The following is a 16,056-nucleotide window of genomic DNA, read 5'->3' as shown; positions in this document are numbered from 1 at the left end:
GCCAGTAGTTGGTTGGAGAGTTTGTGCGCCTCTTCTTCCACGTCATCCTTTTTGGATACCTTTTTGGTTGGCTTTCCTGTTATTGGTGGCCCTCAGTATGTGTCAGTGTTTGTTGTTGGTGTACTTTATGCTTATAGATGCTGCTCAGATTTGGCGAAATTCAGGGGAGGTGGGTGTAACAGAGTTAAAAATGTATTATAATGTTGATAGTGATTTTCGCCGTTATATGAGCAGCCTAACACTGATGTTGGATTTGGAGCCTCCTTTGGAGCTAAGGTGTACTGCAGGTCTGCTAGGTTGTACCTCTGCGCTTGCCTTACCCAAGCAGAAAAATATGTGCATTTCACACGGATGCTGCCCAATGAATGTACACCGGAGCCTGATGGCTTGTTTTTGTTTATATTTCTGAAGGAAATAAACGTGTGTGAACATCAGTCCACCTTGTATCCACCCTTACTGCCTGACGTCCGTTACATAAGGCCATTCACCTTATGCCACCAGGCCCATTTTAGAAATACATTTTCCTCCGCCTCGTGCTTAATATTCCGGTCAGCTAGTTCCGCCTGATTAGTTTCACTGGGACAACACGTCAGAAGAAAGTGGAGAGGCTAACATCGGAGGAAACCAAAAATTACATCAGGAGGCCAGATGGCAAGATTGTACTTCGACCCCCAAGGACTATATGCAGCTATATTGATATTGATGTTGATAGCTAACCCATCAACTAAACCTTCTTGAACTAAGGTTTATGAATATAAACTGAGGAATCAGCAACTTTTCGTTTGTATTCTCTCTATGCACATTACTCATCTTGCTACAAGCCTGCTAGTAGTTTAGTTTAGTTTAGTTTAGTTTAGTTTATTCACAATACCACTTCAAACTAAATATTACAGTAGGGTTATAAACTTAAAACGGGTAAGGTGAATGGGTCCCCCAAAGAAGCTAGGGAAGCTTATAGCGGGGGCCCAAAGATCATAGAGAAGGTAGTGGTACAGTAAAAGCATACATAGTACATCAAAACACTTACATACATATACAATCATAAACATACATCCCAGCGGTCCATGAAGTGACAATACTTATATTAGATATAGGTTAGTAAAAGATTATTTTTTAGTTGTTTTTTGAAGTTGGAGATAGAGGGCAACACCTTAAGGCCATCATCAATCCTGTTCCAAATCTGCGGCCCCCTACAGACAACACTCATACTAGTGTGCACATGTCGGCGACATTTTCCTGAGATTTGTGATTTAGTTCTAGTTGGGTATGTGTGCTGGGGACTAGAGATTGGAACAAGACTACTTAATCTAGGGTTGAGCCTATTGACAATTTGAGACATAAGACAGCCATTATGATAAACATTTAGCTCAGCCAGTCTTAATAACTCAAAACGATGAAATAGGGGATGGGTGGGGGAATTTATCTCTGACCAGGACAGAGCTCGTATGACTTTCTTTTGCAAAGATACTAGTTTGGTAGGATGGCTGGTAAAGGTGTTGCACCATATCACATTGCAGTAGTTAAGATGAGGTTCAAAGAGAGTTTTGTACAATGTGAGAAGGGCAGACAGTGGAAGGAAGTGTCTGATCTTGTAAAACAGGCCAACATACTTGGACAGTAGTGTTAGGGGTTCGGTGTTCCTATACCCCCTACTAGCAACTTCCTTAGTCCTATTGCAAGCTATGCAATCCCATTCAGAGTCCGGCAGAAGAGCCCTTCGCTCAATTAAGAGTTTACGTGCCATCAAAATGATTTTGAAAACTTTATTTTAGGGTACAAAAAACTCTTTAGGGCTTCTTTAAAACATAGCAACATGTCCATTGCAGTACCCTCTATGGAATTAAAAAGAAATCATTCAATTTAGTGTTTTCCAAAAAATGTGGTAGTGATACAGAGGGCCAGATGTACTAACGACTTTGCGCCCACTTCAGCCGTATTTGTTTTGCAACATGCATGTAAAAAGATGGCGAGGTATGTACAAACAGACCACACTGAGGTGAAGGTGCAGACTGCCTGTCGCAGGGGCTGAGAATGCATATGCATTTTTAGGAGTGTCAGGGGAAAGTGGGTGCTTCATGTAAAAAGATGGGAGGAGATGCATAAAATGCACCTAATTATGTATTCCCCTGTAAGTACTCAAACTGGCCATGAAAGCACATGTCTATTTTGCGCCTAAATATTTCCGCCTTTTAAAAGCAGGTGTTAAATGCGGTTTTGCATCTTTGTACTATATCAAATGCAACTTTAACTTTCATTGGCCTTTCGAATGCCTTACTTTCACTTTCACGCCATCCACTTCAACTTTCCTACTTGCTAGATTTGACCCATCCTCCATAGGCTACGTGCACACGTAGGCCTAGTTTGAGTACAACTACTGTTCTTCATTATCTTCCTGCCTGTTGACATCATGCATTGTATTATTTCATGATTGCTAAACATTAGATTCCTTTGAATGTTGTCATCAGTTAACATTCAACTGTGCTTCTGACTTAAGTGTCGTTCAGTTGTTAACCTTTGTTAATTGCGGTAGGGGTGGAGAAAGGCGCTGTTAACCTGATAAAGCCTGGTTTGATAATACGACGCTAACATAAGTGTGAAATGTGTCAAAAAATCTCACACTTTCATTCAAGTTTTATATTACTTTAAGATATCAGCTTGTGAAGCGGTAGGTTTTTCCACTCAATACATGGCATTACACCAGAAAAAAGTTGTAAGGAACTAGGGACTTACACCGCCTATGGGACAAAGGGACACACCCACCTTGGGACAGAAACCTTATATTTGTTGGGTTACAATAAAAGTCCATACTTACTGCAACCGTAGAGTAAGTTCAATTCCAACACATCAGTTGGGCTCATATCTTGACGTTGACCAATAATGTTTTGAAATTCTTGTTGCTTTGTGTATATGGTACTCCCCAGTCCAGTGCTGAAGTCATCTTTTCCGTAATGCATTAATGATTTGTAGTCATAGGCAGTGCGCTGCATTGTTACCTCTGCACGATCATTTTTCGCAAAATTACCTTCCTTCCCTGCAGTATCATGAAAATAAAGATGGGGACATTAATGTCATTCCAGCTCAGCAAAACATACAGACTCTCCCTCTTAAGATCAAACATTTGACATTTGAGCTCAGCAGGCAAACTTAATCTCGCAAAATCAAATGATTGATAGATAGATAGATAAATAGATAGATAGATAGATAGATAGATAGATATACTGTACTTTATTCATCCCCAAGGGGAAATTACAGTGTTACACTGTACAAACACCTGTATCACTTTTATGACCTGCACTCACCTGACTCAATGGAGATCCATTACAACCAGCTAAACATGTGCTAAACTGAACCCAACTCCACCCTCAAATCGCTCATTTTAAGGATACATTAAGCTAATGGGATTGCATTCATATCATGGAATAGCCATAATAATGTTTCCTTATTTTACAAGAATCAGAAGCTCATTTAACAAATACAAATAATTCATGCGACAATCCAACGTAGGTAGACACATACAACCCCAAATTAAAAAAGTTGGGACGTTGAGTAAAATACAAATAGCATAACAGAATGTGCTCTACAAATCACATTTTTACCTGCAAAAAGGACAGACATCATATCAAATGTTCAAAATTACAAATTTGATATTCATGGTAAATATACATGTATGTTCATTTAGATTTTGATGCCAGCAATTTCACCTGTATTTACTTCACCTAGCCTTGTGCCAATATGGCAATTAGAAGAAGTCACACCTTACCTGCTTTTAAGTAACACCTTGTCTTATATCCTCAGAAAGACCCTGAAGATGGCTTTGGCTGTAATGTGTCTGTCTGCGACTTAAATGTCTGTGACTTAAACTGTCTGTGATTTAAATTCACAAGAGATAGCTTGAGGGTGCGTTTATTTGTCATTGATCCAATCATTCCTTTTTAAAGCAACACTAAAGAGTTTTTCGTACCTTAAAATAATGTTTCGAAAATCATTTCAGTGGTTCATCAACTCGTAACAGGGTGAATGGTACTTCTGCATTAACTTAGCGGCCCTCTATTGGCTATAACCACCGCAATATGTAACTTTACCAGATCGGGTAGTGTACCTGTAGTTCGATGAAATGAGACATAAGAAACTACAAATTTGACTTGCTTCGATGTCGCTATACATCATACTTTCACAAAATCATGCAACATACTCTACCCTATTTGTGGACATCGTTATTTGCTGGATAAACAAATAGCGTGCGTGCGACAGAGGAAAAGTGCTTTAGTGTTGCTTTAAGCACCCAAAATCTACATATCAATTGTTTTGGAGTTGAGTGCATCCATTGTTATTGCTTATTCAATTAATAAAGACATTAGTGATACAAGAAACTAATCAAATGTATTCCTAACGGATGAAATCACAATCAAATTAATAATTTAGGCATGGGTATGCTGAGCAATCCTTAAAGAGACCCTATGCAACTTTTTCATAGTCATAAAATCGCTTAGAAATCGTTGTTTTGCTTGACTGACCAGTTTTATCGAAAACAGTGATATTTCCTCCCGCCCCCAGTGCACGCTAAAGCTGTCGGGGAAGCTCTGCAGATAAATATGCAAGCATAAAACGAGCGAAAATGAAAAACGAAACCGAGACTTAAGATGAAATCGCCAATCCTGCATAGTTTCTCTTTAAAGGCTGAGCAAAACCTCATTGAGTCATTCTATCTTCCATTAATATTGCTACTGAAATCACATCAACGTATTATGTACCTGGTTCAATGTTATCCCATAAAATACTGATATAGTCATCCCTGTCAGGTCTGTCCTGCTCATGCCAGAAGCCCAGAGCGTGAAGTATTTCATGTGTTACGGGTACCGATATCATCACAGCCATCGCCAATCGATAGAGGTTGGTCTTCCATGTAATAATATCCAACAAGGCTATAACATCTGAATATGAAAATAGACCAATGAGATCAGTATATCATCTTTAAGTAAATATGCTGACTTATTTTGAAATATTCAGAAGGACGTCATTACCCATCGTCTTTTCAAATGTTTATGTAATACAATTCTGTATCTCTGATTTTGAAGTCTATACAACTCTTCAGACGGAACTTCTCCAGAGCCTTTGTAATCACCCCTCTGGCATTTAAATCTGCAAACATAAGGCAGAAACTCGAGGTGGGAACATTATAATCCACAAACACATGTACAGTATATCCAGTTTACAGACATGTTCTGATGATACATACCAAGGGAGGAATCAAACTCCAGAGGTATTGGAGTAGGCCATCGGTAGCTTGGATCAATAATGGCATTCTTATCAAATTTCTACAGGCAAAATACGAAAATGCAGATTATTGAAGAGCTGTGAATGTATATGAAAAGATTACTTACACTACATTCTGTTATCAAACTTACAGGTGGCAACATATCACCTTCAAAGACATCCAAACCTGTTAAAGAAACATATGGTTAGCTCAAGGATATTCCAATGAGAACATCAATCTTTGGTGTTGTAATTTTACTCTTACCCTTGTTAATGTCAATGAAATCCGTATTGTTCTTCGCTACTCTATAAATACCTGAGAGACAAAACAAATTTACAGTTTAAGAACATTTGCAAGAGCATGGTGTAGAAGACTGACCAGTAGGCCTAAGTGACTATGCCCAGGGATCAAAACAAACTTTTAGGCATAACGGCCAAGCATATTTTTTTACCGTCAAGAAAATAAACAATGCTTTTCATTTTTCAACTAAGAGGTGGCCGGTACTCAACAGGGTAAACTAAGAATATAATTATCCAACTTACGTTACCATTCTTTATTACTTGTGATGATTCAGATTTTAGCTCGCAAAATAGCATTCATTCAATAGACATAATGATGTGATTAAAAGCGGCCCGTCTAGCTACGCCCATGTCATAATCAACAGCAGAAATGGGTAGACTAGACTATTGTAAAAAAAAAAACTAGACTATTTTGTTCAATGAGAAGCCTAACGTTAGCGATTTAACATCATATGGTTCGTGAAACTCACCTCCTGGAATCACAGGCTGTGAAAAAAATAAGATAATGTTACACATCAGAATATGTAACAGTAACGTTAGTATTCCAAGGATAGGCTAGGCTTAGGCTGGCCGTAATTGTTACTGCAGTGACTTACCAGTGTCCAACTCCGCTCTATATTATTTGCCATCAAGCTCAACACAACTGCCATGACATATATCTCACGCATTTTCCCTATAGACATTCAGATGGTTTCCTTCAAAACACTTCATTCAATAAATCATTAAAGAGAAACATTTTACAATTGAGCCAAATACATCTTGCAGAGCTGCCAACTTTTCAAAAAACCTTGGAGTGAGATTCTGTCGGGGGTGACCAAAACTTTTTACTGCACTCGTCGCGATACCAAAATTATTGTTTCGATCCCGATACTAAGTCAAGAATTGTGATTTCGATACTTTTTCGATGCTTTTTTATAACAATATAAATACCAAATACAATTTTAGTGTATTTGGTGATTTAATCATCAGTAACCTAATATTGAATATTGTGTGATCATTCACACTAGTGGCCATCTAAGATTCTGCTCAACCCTCCACCCACAGAGAAAAAGATGGTCATATGTTTCTATAGCATATATTTTGGAATTCATAACTGTACATATTTTGTTGATAATGTTATATTTTACAATCTGCATAACTATTAGTAGCTAAACATTTTTAGTCATTTCTGTACTGAGTTCAAGACTATTACACTTACTCATAGGCCTATTTTTAAATGGTGTGTAGGCCTAGGACTAATTGAGTGTGCATTAGTGGTGTGTGTAATTGAGTGCCTGTCGCTTTAAGAAATACTTGAGGTGGCTTTCTATATCACGGTTTTACTCGAGTGAAATAAAAGATGCATGACAAGGATATGTGGATGCAATTCATTTTGCTTTGTGTCATTAGATAAAATACATGTTCAAAACACTAACAAGTCGAAGAAAATCTTTCAGGGATCATATAAGAGATGAGTGTCTTGCAATGTTCCTTTATGATTTTAGTGAGCACTATGATTTAGCTCTCTCCAGAAGTTATTTATCCACACGTTCCAGCAAACAAAACAGTGCAACAAAAGCGCAAGTTAGTCTAAAGTTAACATGTAGGCTAGGGAATGAAGTTCATCCACAAAAACTGATTTCTTTCAAGATTTTAAATTTAAGAGAGTGAGTTCTTAATTAACGATAGGCCTATGATATGTGTCATTGTCAACATACTCTCTGACCAGAAGGCGATTTTCTCCCGCGGGTGTCTCCTTCTTCTGCCGCAAACTTGGATGTCTATGCACTACAGTGGCGCCTCTTAGCGCCATAGGCTACCGTTGGGGAGTTTTAAAAGGAACGAACGAGTCTCACTCTCAGCCCAAAATCTGATTATGATCACTGAGCATTTGATCGCTAAGAAGGCTTGTAAGAGTGGGTCATAGAGGAGTGGGTCAGCTCGATCATGCGTTTCCTTCTTAGTGAAAGATCTTCTTAAAGGGATAATCCGGAGTGAAATGCACTTTAGATCAATTTTTCGGACTATTGGGAGTACATACGTTGAGTTGACCCTCCCTTTTCAGAAAGGCTAGTTCTAGAAGGGACTGTCAAAACATGTTTGGCAAGACTCAAGACTTCATATGCAGAAAATGCTGTATTATGCACAAAACTGCATTATGTGCCCTTCTCTCTGCACTTAATAAAGCCTACAACAGGATAGGCCTACAATATTTTGGACATGAAGAAAGCTAGGCCTACTGCAGGACATTTTTGTATTGTTTTTTGATAGTGATAGCCTACACAGGAAAGCAAAACCAATGATAAGTAAAGTTTTAGAGTGAAAAAAGGGAGTTTCTAAAAGATGGCTTTCTAAAAGATGGCTGCCATGTCAGACTGGGACCCCAGTCTGACCCCCCCCCCCCCCCCCCCCCCCCCCCCCCAAAAAAAAAAAAAAAAAAACATATGCCTGTTGACAAAGCATTGCACCTACAGTTACAACATGACTAGCCTAAATCAATTCTTCTGACCTCCTGACTTAACTTTGGGTCTTTTATAGGCCTACTGTGGGCCTATATCAGGCTATAATATACTGTAGCCTGTTTTATTTTTCTATTTAGGCTAGCCTACTTAATGATTAAAGTGCACAGCTCAGCTTTCATGTATGGTCAAAGGACATCATCTCAAGTAGTCTATTCTTATATCTTAGGTTAATTTACATTATTTAGAGGTCTGCAAAAGGACTAAGGGATAGGCATTCACACCTTTTTTGTTTTGCGGAACAGTATTAGATCTCAGTCATCTGATTGTGATACCAGCCTTGCTTTAACTGCAGTGTCTATGCAGCTTGTCGATGGAGAATAATGATTATTATCAGAACAGCTAAAAAGCAGTCATATGTAAACAACCAAAGGTCTGTGTGTTTAGTACATATTTGTGTAAGCACAGGCAGTCCTATCCTCCAACTGTGTCTGTGTGTGTGTGTGTGTGTGTGTGTGTGTGTGTGTGTGTGTGTGTGTGTGTGTGTGTGCGCGCGCGTGTGTGTGTGTGTGTGTGTGTGTGCGTGTGTGTTTGTCTTCGCCTTATCCTCCAGCACTTGAGCTGAGCCAGAGAGAGACTGCAACATGTTGGCCCACACACTGCTGGTGTTGACGGCCCTGGTGCTGGCCCACGGTGCTCCTCAGGAGAGGGGCGACACGGACGCCTCCAGCCAGCTGCTCCAGCTCAAGGCCCTGGTGGAGGAGCTGAAGAACACCACCCAGGGTAAGAGACCACCAGGGGAGGGGGCATCACATGTCTGTGGTCCTTCTTTCGGTCCACAGGGGTTAATTACAGTTTAAGCTGCGCCTCGTAAGATAGCCCTGTGTCTTCGTCCCTGATGCAGATGACAGTAGAGCAGGATGGACTCGCACACAGGGAACAAAAAAAACAAGTTTAAACCGGAGTCAAGAGTATGCAAACGTGCAGTGCAAACATTTCTGTCCTCAGTGCAGAAAATATGAGTGTGATTTATGTAACCACTGTTTTCTCAACACTGTTCAATGTCATCTTCTTCCAGACCAAGCCGATGAACTGAAAATGGTCAAAGACAGACTGGCCATTGCAGAGAAAGACCTCAAGGAGATGAAAGGTAAGCAAGTGTGTGTTTTTGGGAGGCATTACTATGTTTGCATGTGTGTAGGCCTACTTTTCTTTTACCATTTCTAGTGAAAGTCTTTCTTTACTTGACTAATGGGGCTTTTTCACTGCATGGTATCTGCTCAACTCGACTCGCTTTTTTTTTGTTTTCCACTGGTAAAAACTGGTACACCTGGTGGTACTATTTTGGTATCACCTCCGTTGAGGTTCCAAGCGAGCTGAGGCTGTACCAAAAGGTGATGTTAATGAAATATAGGCTTAGTTGCTTTCTTCAGAGTTGCTATGGCAATCGGCAAGCTTATGGGGGTACTTTGATGCAGTGGAAAACAAACACCCGGTACCAAAATAGAGAAGAGTTGAGCTGATCCCATGCAATGGAAAAGCCCCACAACATGAAACCAAGCTCTGGTACTCTGGTTCTGGCACTGACGCATGTTTGCTCACAGATGTACCAAAAATTGCCTTCTCTGCATCACTGGGTGGAGATGGACTGTTTGAAGCCGGGTCCTCTTACAAGACGATCATTTACAAAAATGTCATCACGAATATTGGCGAAGCATACGACGACAAAACAGGTCAGGCCTATCGAAACCTACACCAGAGCATACTGAGAGTTCAGTTGAGAGTTAGTTCCCTTTCAGCTTCTGTTCCTCCTCCTCTGTATATTTATTTCATACTTTTGTTTTACTGTAAGCCGCAGTGCATTTCTTATCTCTGTGTGATTAGTCCTTCTCATCGGTAGTTACAAGCTGCGGCCTTGTTGGCTTCTTTCATTTTCCCTTCAGACGCTACTGGTTTTGTGGGCCTTCATTTCTAATTTGTTTTTACATTGATTTCCCTTCACCGTGCACACGCAGGAAAGTTCACGGTGCCCGTGAGGGGAGTCTACTACGTGCGCATGACCGCCAACGGCCCGACAGAGAAAACCATCTCCTCTGTCCTCTATAAGGGCCAACAAATTATTTTGATCGTTCACGAGCAGCCCTCGGGTGAGGGGAGCGACACTGCGTCCAATGGCGCCACCTTTCTGCTCGAGAAGGGAGACCAGCTTCACGTTAAGCTCTGGCCAAACACACACATCTGGGACAACTCTGGCCGCTTCAGCACCATCACAGCCTTCCTGCTCTACCCCATGCCGGCGTGAGGAGCCCAAAAAAGCTTGGGACCACATCATGACACCATGCCTGTGGTGTTTTAGTAGTAGGAATCATGATAAGAAATAACGTATTTTGTATGTGAACGTATAGGCTACATTTCTTACCATCACAATAAAGATGGAGAACAAATAAAGAAATAAGAAATAAAGACTCCGAGTCAATGCAGTTAGAATGATGATGATGAATGTTGAATGATTTAAGTGATATTTCATTGTGATATTCTTATGAGTTTCAACGTCTTCAGTCTGAATTATTTCACATAGCATTAACTTTGCATATCACACCAAATAATAAGCTACAGTATTTTACTTTACTCCTGAGTATTGTGGTATGGAAAACACTCTCAGCTGTTTCCTTCTCTGACGATCAACACATGTCACAGGCACGACTTCTCACGAAAAGCTGAATGCTGACTTCACAAAGGGGAATGTTAGTGATCAACCAGTGAGCATCGTGTAATATTCAGATATTAGGCCTATATCCCATGCCTGGATACCTCTGACTTTGCATAGAGTCTGGCCTAGATCCATTGGCAAACGTTTATCTCCTGGTTAGTGGACGCTTGTCTGAAGTTTGAAATCATTGGAGTTCCTTTAAACCAAAGCCGAAGTAAACGAGGGCGGATCAAGCTATTCCAGACAGAGCACTGTAGGGAAATGAAATTGAGCGGAAGTACGTAGACAGGCAGAGCCAGCCTACTATAGGTTACATTTCATGATCTGGCAACTGCAGTATGAATGCTGGTAACACCTTACCCTTAGATTGCGTGATTTAACACTAACTGAGTAGCCTAACAAGCTGAACTGGTGTAGGCTATTGACAACATGACTATCTTGTTGAAGAACATTGGAGGAAGGACTTGTCCTGATGGCACTGTCTTACTTTTGAGACAATAGCTACACGTATTTTTGAGCATGTTACATGCTTTTGCAGAAGCACTGTGTGGTGCAGTTTGTACAAACTGTTTTGAGAAATGGACCTGTCATTGTAATGTACACTGTATTCTTGACTGCCTTGACTTGACTGCCTTCTGGTGGTAATTCTACAACGGTGCTGACGGTGGCAATTTCGAGGAATCCGAACGTTCCGTGGTGCTCTGTGTGCAAGGCTTGGCTTTTTTCAGAAGCCTAGGCTACACACTGAAATCACGAACCATTTTTAGCAAATCACGTTAGGCTCCTTTGTAGAGAGAGAACATATTCCTCGTCTCGGCCATTAGCCTTTTGTGGACGTTGGCAAATTTGACTATTTCTTTTTTTTTTTTTTTCTGTCAAATTTGCATACTGTGAGACATAGTAGCCGTCGCTGAACACGAGTTTACGGCGTATGACACCTCTCTGACATCTCTGCGCGGTTGGTGAATGCAGATACTGTATGGTCAAGCAAGGCGTTGCCAACGTGGCAACGTGGCACTGTCGAGCAACTGCTGCGATGTGAAGTGTAGGCTAGGCAATATGGGCTGCGCGTTCTCCAATTCCAATGTTTAACCATAGGAATACTAAATGTCTCATATTTCATCAAACCTCATACGGTTAAAACTCGGGCTCGTCCGGGATTTGAACCCGGGACCTCTCGCACCCAAAGCGAGAATCATACCCCTAGACCAACGAGCCGATGTGAAATACGATGCCCATTGTTAATATAAATTACAAATAGCCTACCTATCGCAGCTATATTGTTTACTGTAGTTGCCTCTTTACAATTTATAATACAATGTAGCCTTTTTACCTACATTTAAACCAGCTGATTTTAATTAGCACAACGCTTCAGCTAGGTAGAGCAGCCAATTAGTGAGATCACCTGTGTTACAGTAAGTGCACAAGTAGAAACAATACACGGTTTGATTTTTACTTTCTGAAGCTGGACTTTTACACCTCTGATAAATCCCTAATTCTTTAGATGGATGTCTTGGCAACATTTATACTTCATTATTTAGAACACAAATCAAATGTAACATTTGCCTGCATTACGCAGAAAAGAGGTGGAGATCCGACCATAAAGCAGTCAGCAGGCTCCCCTTGATTGCTCAAATGCCAAGGAAAACAATGCCAACTGTTTGTTGCTAAAAGAAGATGCAACAAGTGGTAGGCCTATGTCCCTGTCCCAACTTTCTTTGAAACATGTTGACATCAACTTTGAAATGTTTACAGGCAAATTGGCCTATACAATTCTTCTGTTTAACAACATTGAGTATGCATTTCACACATCAACTTGTCTGAAAACGGATTTGTGTTTGTTGTGTTGATCTGTATTTCCACTTTGGAAACGCATAGCCATGCGGTGTTGGCGGCCAGGGGATTAGCCTTCAGTATAACGGTTTTACGCGTGTGAAATAGTCATAGTGCATGACAAGGATATTTGGATGCAATTCTTTATGCTTTCTGTGTCATTAGATAAAATACATGTTCAAAACACTAACAAGTCGAAGACAATCTCTCTGGGATCATATAAGAGATGAGTGTTTTGCAGTGTTCCTTTATTATTTTAGTGAGCATACTCGCGCTGGCTGCTCTAGCCGCTCCGCTTTTTGTTCGGTTTTTTATAGCCTACTATTATATTCACCATTATTTTTCCATTGATCTTGTGTATTTGTTTAGTTTAGCTGTTCAGTTATAGATAGCCTTTTTCATTTTAATTGTTTATTTTTGCGTTTCCATACTTTTTCCAGCATCTTAAGTAGTGGCATTTGTGCTCTGCCTCTGCGCTCGACCTGCGCTATTTTCGCCTATTGGGGATCAGATGTTCTCTGGCCGTCTGCGATTAGGCACCGGTGACTGCCTGACTGGTGCTGCTGGACTGGTTCCAAGGCAGAGGAGCTCATTCTCTGCTGCTGGCTGGGCTGTTTCAAGTCGTCGGCATGGCCTGCGGACTCGGTGGCTGCTTCGGTCGGTTGAGCTGTCAGCTTGGACATCGTGGCTGGTCTGGTCGGTGGACTGTCGGCTGGTCTGGCGCAGGAGAGGAACGCGGCTTCGGGCGAGCACCAGAGGATCCTCCTGTGTCCCTGTATCCTTTCACCCTGTGCAGAGCCTAAACGCATCTTCCTGGTGCCTGTCGGCAGCGATGGCCGGGTGAGCCCGTTTTTCCATCAGGCTGTCATGTCTACTACAATCTCGTCAGGTGAGTTTTTTTGGCCTAGCGATTGCAAGTGCAAACACAGACAGCGCACTGACTCTTCCTTGAATGCGGTCGGTTGGACCACGTAAACGTAGACTGTTCTGGTTTTGTTTGTTTTTATTATTTATTTTTATTGTTGTTTGTTTTGTCTGTCTGTCTGTCATATGGCTGCGTCATGCATGACAATGCGTAAAAGGCGGGCTCGTCCGGGATTTGAACCCGGGACCTCTCGCACCCTAAGCGAGAATCATACCCCTAGACCAACGAGCCTACACACATCATTTTCTTGTACAACTCCATCACACAAAAAAACAAATATCACTAATCTCATCCTTTATTTCATGAGAGTGCATCAGAATGTCAAGTCCTTGTGTCATCATGTATGGACAAGACGGTCAAATGGCTTAGTCATGTTGTCAGTATAACAGTGTACTCTGGGGGGATGTTCTGATGTAAACTATGGTTAAAATTTGTAAATGACATTTTTTGTAAATTGTAGGTTACACCTTAGTGTACAGTATTTGGGAGTTGGATCGACAATATTCACATTTACACTTTATATCTGTGTGACCTACATGCTGTATGAACAATGATGGAAACATAAACATCTGTCCCACTCATTGAAATTGAAAAAGTGAAATTATTGGGGTCCAAGTAGTGAATTGTCCAAGCAGTATGTATGTATGTATGATTTGATTTTTACTTTTTTACTGTAATTTGTTGACAGACCCTATCATTGTGCTACAGAAAGGAAAAGACAGATAGTATAAAGGGGAAAAAAATAAATAAAGTAGAAATTTGACTATAGGACAATATCGTTAATGAAAACTGTAAATGCAGTGTTGTAGGAATTACAGTGCAGACTTCCTACACCTCCTGATGTTCCTGTCTTTTGGGCCACAAATTGTCATATGACAACATGTTCAACCATTTTGCATGTAAAGACTTATACTATGAACTAATGCCTAAATGTTGTGGGGGTTGAGACTATTCAACAGAGACCCATTGTAATACATTTGGATCAACATGACATAAGCAATTGATAATGTAGGAAAAACCAGAGATTTGTACATAATCATTTGCATGGATGTACTAAAGCAATCACAACTTGATCAAAGCAATGAGAAATTGCTTTTTTGATGTGCACAAGACAAGTGACACAATAATGTGAAGATTGAACAGTTTTGAGAATTTCAACTCTAATCTGAGAAATGTTCCAAAGCGACTGAGAACAACTGTAATATCAGACACTGTGTCACTCAATATGTCCATTTTCATTTCGGTTGTGCTCTAGGCCTTTGGTTTGGTGAACCTATCAGCGGCGACGGACTGTCTGCGTAAATGCAGTGCCGCCAAACAAACGTTTCTAGCTGATTGGATTGTTAAAGTCGGCCTATTTACAGACTATTTCACCATTACAGTATGTGTGTTTTGTGTTTTTAAACATTCATTTTAAATGCTGGTATTTTACATGGTGCATTAACTGTCACCTTAAGAGCATTCCATTTTTACTAAAGATTGTATAGTTAACTTTATCAACTGTCTCTGTCCTTACATTTTCATGACGGCCTTTTGACTGCTCTTGTTTATAGGCTAAGCCTTGTTTGTTTGAGCCACATTATTAACAGGCCCGATAGCACAATTATTGTACATATTAACAATAATATGCACACTATTGAATTGATTTAAGCAGCCTTAATTGCTTTGGACACTGAAGTATATAATAACACGTTGCTTCACAGTTCTGCTTGCAATTAAAAATGTGAATTATGAGCCTGTTGGCCACCTAGCTATCTGAACAGAAGGCCTTTCAGTCGGCTCTGCGTAAATGCTCGGAAAACGAATTTTTGAAGACTCACCAATTCCATTCTACAAAGGCGAAGTAGTTGACCAATCTTCATATTCTTGTCTTTGTTCCAAATCACGAGGTGCGGAGGTGATTGCAGACCATGTTAAAGAGCCCTCTCACCAATCAATGGTCAGTCGTGGGAACCGGATAACCTCGCAAACTCATATAGCTTCGCCTTGCCTTCATGATTTCATTTTAAACGCTGGCAAGCCAGTTAAAATCGGCCACTCTCTCTCCTGCGTGCGCAAGATGCATCCCCAATTAAGTGGAGTAAGTAGGCCTAAAGATAGCTCTGAGGTGGTAGAGATAGAGAGGACCCAAATCATCATTGCATGTAACATATGGCTTTGGTCAATTTTGATACCGTAAACATTCTCGACGAAGAGTGAAACGCAGTTTGCATTAAAACTACTAAATGGCTAAATAGGTGCCCACTCTGTCCTTAAGTGCCCTACGCACAGTGCGTGATATGCATGGTGGGAGCGGCGGCACTGCGTAAACAATAACATTTCCAGATGAGTCCATACCATGGATTAAACGGATGGAGCTTATTGCAATACTACATTTGACATACACAAATAATTGCATAGCGCTTTCATTGCGTGTACCATACCCCACACTTGCTGGTTGTTTGGTTTCGTAGAGCACATAAAATAAACAGAAATCGGGCTCGTCCGGGATTTGAACCCGGGACCTCTCGCACCCTAAGCGAGAATCATACCCCTAGACCAACGAGCCGACATTACACCATAAATAGGTATCAAATTTCAAACATATATGCCACGTC

The 16,056-nt window shown here is 40.7% G+C and overlaps 1 protein-coding gene and 3 non-coding genes across 4 annotated transcripts; 1 reads left to right on the top strand and 3 right to left on the bottom strand.

Moving 5' to 3' along the window:
• Positions 1-8,585: 8,585 nt before the first annotated feature.
• On the top strand, positions 8,586-10,454 carry LOC134082652 (complement C1q-like protein 2). The gene is made up of 4 exons (XM_062538515.1): positions 8,586-8,774; positions 9,070-9,141; positions 9,596-9,724; positions 10,007-10,454. The coding sequence occupies exons 1-4, from the start codon at positions 8,636-8,638 to the stop codon at positions 10,291-10,293; spliced, it is 627 nt and encodes a 208-aa protein (XP_062394499.1). The 5' UTR covers positions 8,586-8,635; the 3' UTR covers positions 10,294-10,454.
• A 1,393-nt stretch (positions 10,455-11,847) lies between these two features.
• On the bottom strand, positions 11,848-11,919 carry trnap-ugg (transfer RNA proline (anticodon UGG)). Its single transcript has one exon. It is a non-coding gene; the product is annotated as a tRNA-Pro (tRNA).
• A 1,699-nt stretch (positions 11,920-13,618) lies between these two features.
• Positions 13,619-13,690, bottom strand: trnap-agg (transfer RNA proline (anticodon AGG)). The gene has a single exon. It is a non-coding gene; the product is annotated as a tRNA-Pro (tRNA).
• A 2,245-nt stretch (positions 13,691-15,935) lies between these two features.
• On the bottom strand, positions 15,936-16,007 carry trnap-agg (transfer RNA proline (anticodon AGG)). The gene has a single exon. It is a non-coding gene; the product is annotated as a tRNA-Pro (tRNA).
• Between the last annotated feature and the right edge of the window lie 49 nt (positions 16,008-16,056).

The sequence above is a fragment of the Sardina pilchardus genome, chromosome 6 (assembly GCF_963854185.1).
Source record: "Sardina pilchardus chromosome 6, fSarPil1.1, whole genome shotgun sequence".
In the NCBI taxonomy this organism is placed as follows: domain Eukaryota; kingdom Metazoa; phylum Chordata; class Actinopteri; order Clupeiformes; family Clupeidae; genus Sardina; species Sardina pilchardus.
This window is presented reverse-complemented; position numbering and strand designations above follow the sequence as displayed.

Excerpts from the sequence above, each read along its gene's own strand:
- LOC134082652 (XM_062538515.1), top strand. The coding sequence starts at position 8,636 with ATGTTGGCCCACACACTGCTGGTGTTGACGGCCCTGGTGCTGGCCCAC. Across the intron at positions 8,775-9,069 it reads GCTGAAGAACACCACCCAGG|ACCAAGCCGATGAACTGAAA; the intron begins GTAAGAGACCAC and ends ATCTTCTTCCAG. Across the intron at positions 9,142-9,595 it reads AGACCTCAAGGAGATGAAAG|ATGTACCAAAAATTGCCTTC; the intron begins GTAAGCAAGTGT and ends GTTTGCTCACAG.